Source organism: Sinocyclocheilus anshuiensis, unplaced genomic scaffold (genome assembly GCF_001515605.1).
Source record: "Sinocyclocheilus anshuiensis isolate Anshui unplaced genomic scaffold, SAMN03320099.WGS_v1.1 scaffold739, whole genome shotgun sequence".
In the NCBI taxonomy this organism is placed as follows: domain Eukaryota; kingdom Metazoa; phylum Chordata; class Actinopteri; order Cypriniformes; family Cyprinidae; genus Sinocyclocheilus; species Sinocyclocheilus anshuiensis.
This window is the reverse complement of record NW_015551105.1, coordinates 149345-155575: the sequence shown is the minus strand read 5'-3', so window position 1 is coordinate 155575 and position 6231 is coordinate 149345. Positions and strand designations below refer to the sequence as shown.

The window sequence follows — 6231 nt, the reverse complement described above, 5'->3', positions numbered from 1 at the left end:
CACACACACACACACACACACACACACACAGAAAGCAGCAGTCTTAGTGTCTGCATGTTCTGTATTCTTCATCAGGCTTTATTGCATCATCTCTTAGTCTGACAGAAAACACTCTATCAGGGGCAAAAATCGGGCTCTAAAGACAAAAAATATTTTTATATCTAGATCTAGATCTATCTATATACACATGCATTTACTCTATTTTATGTCATCATAAACATATGTATATTTTCTAATCTTAGTTACGATGGCCAAATACCTTGTGAAGCTGCACTATTAGTTGACTGGTACATAGCCTAAAGCTTTGAGTGAGTGTGAAAGTGCAGATGTTCAGACTCAGTGTATCTACACCATAATAAAGCAACATATGTTCTACTCTGTCACCTTAATAAAAGTTGTGAGTGAGTCAGCACAAATGCACAGGCCCTATGATACACAGGCATGAGTCAGCAGAAAGCCTCTTACGGCCATAAGCGGGTTGATGAGATGGGCTCCCTACAGCTGCAACGGGACAATACGAACCTACATCAAAACCACCATTCATTACACTGTCAAACACCATAAAACATCTATAAAAAACACACGGACAAACATAAATCCAAAACCGCCGCTTGATTTGAGCATCATCTGCGACATGACCTTGCAAAACATAAATTAAGGCTACTCCAGCTTGCAAACATCTGTATTTATGCACACTTTAAATCACATTTCAGATGGCGGAATCGTTTCCTGACTGCTTTTGGATGCAGAACTGGGTCATATTTTTATGCATACATTGCATGCATGGGAAATTATATTTTATACATCTGGCACATTTGAGAACGATTACACTGTGTCGAACATGCATCGCCCAGAGCGTCAGTGCATTGTGGGTATTTATTTAGGTCACTGTGTCTACACCACACGACTTGGCAGAGTTCGAGCGAACACAAATATTTTCATATCACTGAGAGTTAAACTTTGACAGTGAAATGCCACATCATTTGGCAAGCGCACATACCATACTGAAGCACAGACACCTGTTGCTAAGAGACAGGCAGATGTGCTCTTGTTTCCCGAATAACTACAGCTGCCTTCAACACAGTTACGTACCAACCGCGAAAAGCAAGAGATGGTTCTCTTGGTACGGAAAGCGCTAGACCTTGCCCGCGGGCCGCCAGGACAAGTGGCTGTTTACAAATGTTCACTTTAAGCACAGCAACACAAACTTCTTGATAAATACTAGGAACTAGTGGCTTCTTCAAATACCAATTCTATTAAGCTGCTTTAAAAAGTAATAGAGCTCTTTCGGGGGAAACTGGCCACATGACAACACCACCCCAAAACTAATGGAGAAGCACAACCTACAGACTTTGAACTCTAAAATGATACCATCACATGTTCTTTGATTGAACCAGCCATGACTTTGTCACAAAGTAGATTATCAATGTGAGCTCATGTTTTCCCAGCATGCTCTAGTCTCGTACACCTCTACTTATTAATCTTTAAGACAGGCATGAAAATGGAATTGCTGCAAATAACAGCCAGATTAGACATTCACAAACATGATTAATGGCTGTGGGACACTCCCAATGCTCGTAGAATATTAACGACATAATGTGTGCGACAGCCACGTTTCCGTTACGCTGTAAGACTATCGCATGCATCGACGCCCACTAATGTTAAACAACAACACCCGTAAGACCAGCGAGCGTGTTTATCTGCTCGCTCTCTTGAGTGCCGACAAAGTGAAAAGTGAAAAAGTGAAGTGACATGTGGCCAAGTATGGTGACCCATACTCGGAATTAGTGCTCTGCATTTATCCCATCCAAAGTGCACACACACAGCAGTGAACACACACACACCGTGAACACACACCCGGAGCAGTGGGCAGCCATTTTTTGCTGCGGCGCCCGGGGAGCAGTTGGGGGTTCGGTGCCTTGCTCAAGGGCACCTCAGTCGTGGTACTGAAGGTGGGAGAGAGCACTGTATATTCACTCCCCCCACCTACAATCCCTGCCGGTACGAGACTTGAACCCGCAACCTTTGGGTTACGAGTCCGACTCTCTAACCATTAGGCCACGACTTCCCCAAATTGATTCCAATTACTGTTGACATTCTGATTGAGCTTAACAGGATACATCTTTCAATATTACCTGGTTGTCGATGGAATGAAGTGAGCAGGGAATGCATTCAAGATCATGCAGGACAGCATTAAGAGATGTAGAAACATTAAAACACATCACAGATAGAAAAACAGAAACAAATCTATTTTAATCTACACCTACAGCATACTTCTCTACCTACTGTTTCTAAGAAAATACAGCTGAGCAACATGGGTAAAATTACCTTTATCATCCACAGAACCATGGCCATCCTCCGCCTTAATTTCATGCTCTACATAACGGTCTACATAGGGAGATTCTGCTGATGACATTAAGGAAAAAGGCAAAAATTAAATGAATGAATGAAATGATTTTAACAGCATGGGGACATAAAACAGAAAATGAATAAATATAACCATATTTACATACCATTACAATGCCCTACAAAATATCACAGTCAAAGTGAAATCAATCGAATTTAAATCTTATTTTCAATCTTCAATCAAAATGTAATACAACATGCCCTTCCTCTGAAATGATTTTTCTTTGCTGTTAAAGCACTGCAGGCTAAAATGTGCAACAGTTGGGTTCTGGAAGTAAATCTCTCTCTCTCTCTTTTTTTTACACACATAGCAATTGATTTTGAATGATACTATATAAAGCTAAGGTTAATAATCAACAATAAAACAGTGTTATTTCAACTTAATTTAAAAGAAGAAAAAAAACAACATTCAACATACAAATTTTAAATTCCAGGTGAAGAAATACACTACCCATGAATCCAGAAAAATCAATCAAATTTATATATGAAAGGGTAATTAGCTATTGAGCAATGCGAAAACTGCTGATACTACTGCGGGACCTTATATATGAATACTTAGATAGGTGTCGTATTCCCATAGGTTGATGGGGATCAGCTGAGAGTCAGCTGATGCGAGCTTGACTAACGTGACCTGCCAGAACTAACGCTACACTAGATATATATAATTTTAGAAAAATGTATAATTTAATGTAAATATAAACTACTGGTCAAAACTTTGGAAAAATTAAGATTTCACAGTTTCCACAAAAATATTAAACAGCAAAAAACTATTTTCAACATTGATATTAATAAGAAATGTGTCTTCATCAAATCAGCAAATATATTTTCAGAAGGAAATATAGGCAAAAAGACTATCTTTCGGGATAGTTTTTTTTTCATTGCTGTCTCTCAACCTGACACTGTTTAGGGACAAACAATCTGCTATCTTAATTTAGCCAAATATAATTACTACAGACTAACCTTGCCCAAACCAGAACCCTGATTGTCTGTAATTTTTACATATGAAATATTACATGTCAATGCCTTTATGAAGTTGTTTTCCTAAAATGCACACACACACACACACACACGCACACACACACACACAGAGAGGCACATACTGTAGCAAACCTCATCCATCATTCCATCCTTTTTCGCTAAAGCCTAGTAACCTACTGCACTGGATCTACAGGGATCTTCATTCTATTGGTGGTCTGCAGTCTCAAACTGGTTCCATCTGACCTAAAGCAGTCTACAGAGAGTCCAGCAGGAGTCGCACAGTGCACACAGCTCTACACTAATGAATTTACCTTCCTCTTCACTTTCTTTGATAGACTCTGCCAGAGAGAGACAACACACATTCATCAGAGCTCTACAACAAGACAAAGTGTGCATTTGTTGGTCTACAATGCTGATTTTACTAGTGTATTTTGCTCTACAGATAACTATGACTGTACTATCACTATCTACTGAGTATACTCGTATAGCTACTCATAGATCTATGAAGAGGATAGAGGAAAGACAGGTGGAGATGAGTGGGCTTCATGTTTACCGAGCATGATCTCCTCATAAACATTCTCTTCTGTTAGAAAATGGAATGAGAGAGAAGAGAAAAAAAGTCAAGGTAAAGACGGAGAATGAAGAGTGAAGAAGAAACAGATAAACAGCATTGTAAGAGAGGCAGAAAGAGATAAAGTGTTAGACGTACTGTCTCTTTGAACAAGCCGACAGACAACAGCTTATTGTGAATGTCAGTTATACTCCTCAGAATTTATTCTGGAAGTCCTTGGCTGGAGCTTCCAAATTTGATGTCTGTGTTTACTTAACTCTTGTACTCAACTTGAGTATGGAGTAATCAGAAGTAGCGATATCAAATGTTCTGGTTCAATGGTCATACTAAAATTAAAAATATGTAATCATTTCAAAGCATATACCAGTAAATATCATGTAACCTGTTTTCAGATTCTTTATAATGTGACTTAGCACCAGAAACTGTTGGGTAAAAACATATGCTCTTACCTTTGGTTTTATACAAATGTATCAATCACTTATCGAGCTTGAGATGTGACTTTACCCTCAATCTGCCCTAGCAGGTCAGAGCCCCGTGAGGGGGATACATTTGCAGCCCTTATCCGTTTATCATCTGCGACCTCAAAGCAAGGCTGAAGTTAGTAAGCTCCAATGAACTGAAGCCACGCAGTTAAACTGCATTTCACATCTGTAAGAGGCAAAGGACCATCAAAACATTCCCACATGAGCACGCTAAAGGTTATCAACCTGAAGTCACGAGTGGGTTTATTCAGTCCTCAAGGTCTAGTAGGCATTTGTGCACCCAAATGTGATTTTATCAGGGAGTGAGAGTCTCCAAAGGTGAACTAATGCGATTGGGGCACAAAATCACATCTCACACAACATTCTCATTGGGTCTCACACAAGCTGCATACTTCTTGAGATCTTACACAAAATCTCTAGATTATTCTAGATGAGGAAAAATGTGCCTGCAGTTATCAATTACCATAATACACACCCACCATGTCAATCTAAGTTTGTATTTTTTTGCACAATAAATATTATATCAAATATTGAAAAATATTATATAAAATATGTACAGGTGCATCTAAAAAATTTGAATATTGTGCAAACGTTCAATATTTTTCATCAATTATTTCAATAAGTGAAAATGTACTATATTCTAGACTCATGTAAATCAAAATGTTTTAAGCATTTATGCAGAGAATTACAGACTACAGCTAAAAAAAAATCATCTTAAATTATTAGAATATTTCATTTTGAGTTGAATTAAATGTCCATGCATACAGTAAATGCATACAGATGCCTGCTAAAAATAGCAGGCATCTCTCAGTATAGTTCAGTAGTTTGAGATGCACCTTGTATTATACATATTCAAAAGTTAGGGGTCAGTAACATTTTCTTTTTTAAATAAATTGATCATTTTATTTAGCAAGGATGCATTAAATTGATGAAAATGTGAAACTGAAGACTGAAGAAATGGCTGCAGGAAATTAAACTTTGCAATCACAGGAATAAATCACATTTTAAAATACATTTAAATGGAAAACAATTATTAATTATTGTAATATTATTTCACAATATTACTATGTTTACAGTATTTTTGATTAAATAAATGCAGCCATTATGACCATATGAAACGTATTTAAGGCAAAATAAATCTGACTGACTCCAAATTTAATGAACTAACTGGTAGTGTATCTAAAATAAAAATGTATAAAAATAAATAAATTTCATATTTAAAAAATGTTATAATGTGATAAATTACCATAAATAATTCAATTTTATATATACAGTGGGTACGGAAAGTATTCAGACCCCCTTAAATTTTTCACTCTGTTATATTGCAGCCATTTGCTAAAATCATTTAAGTTAATTTTTTTTCCTCATTAATGTACACACAGCACCCCATATTGACAGAAAAACACAGAATTGTTGACATTTTTGCAGATTTATTAAAAAAGAAAAACTGAAATATCACATGGTCCTAAGTATTCAGACCCTTTGCTGTGACACTCATATATTTAACTCAGGTGCTGTCCATTTCTTCTGATCATCCTTGAGATGGTTCTACACCTTCATTTGAGTCCAGCTGTGTTTGATTATACTGATTGGACTTGATTAGGAAAGCCACACACCTGTCTATATAAGACCTTACAGCTCACAGTGCATGTCAGAGCAAATGAGAATCATGAGGTCAAAGGAACTGCCTGAAGAGCTCAGAGACAGAATTATATATATACTGTGTGTTTGTGTGTGTGTATATGTGTATGTGTGTGTATGTATGTGTATATATATATATATATATATATATAT

At 37.1% G+C, this 6231-nt stretch overlaps 1 protein-coding gene across 4 annotated transcripts in view; it reads right to left on the bottom strand.

The window, feature by feature from the left end:
- LOC107662873 (SH3 and multiple ankyrin repeat domains protein 3-like) overlaps window positions 1–6231 on the bottom strand; it is a 215040-nt gene that overhangs the window by 63834 nt on the left and 144975 nt on the right. For all 4 annotated transcript variants that reach the window (XR_001631256.1, XM_016452983.1, XM_016452984.1 and 1 more), the window contains exons 13-15: window positions 3938–3967; window positions 3696–3722; window positions 2329–2406 (exon numbers count right to left, since the gene is read on the bottom strand). Coding sequence is in view for 3 of the 4 variants with exons in the window: in XM_016452983.1 (XP_016308469.1) it covers window positions 2329–2406; window positions 3696–3722; window positions 3938–3967 (135 nt within the window). In the remaining variant the exon portion in view is untranslated. The remainder of the gene's footprint in view (window positions 1–2328; window positions 2407–3695; window positions 3723–3937; window positions 3968–6231) is intronic.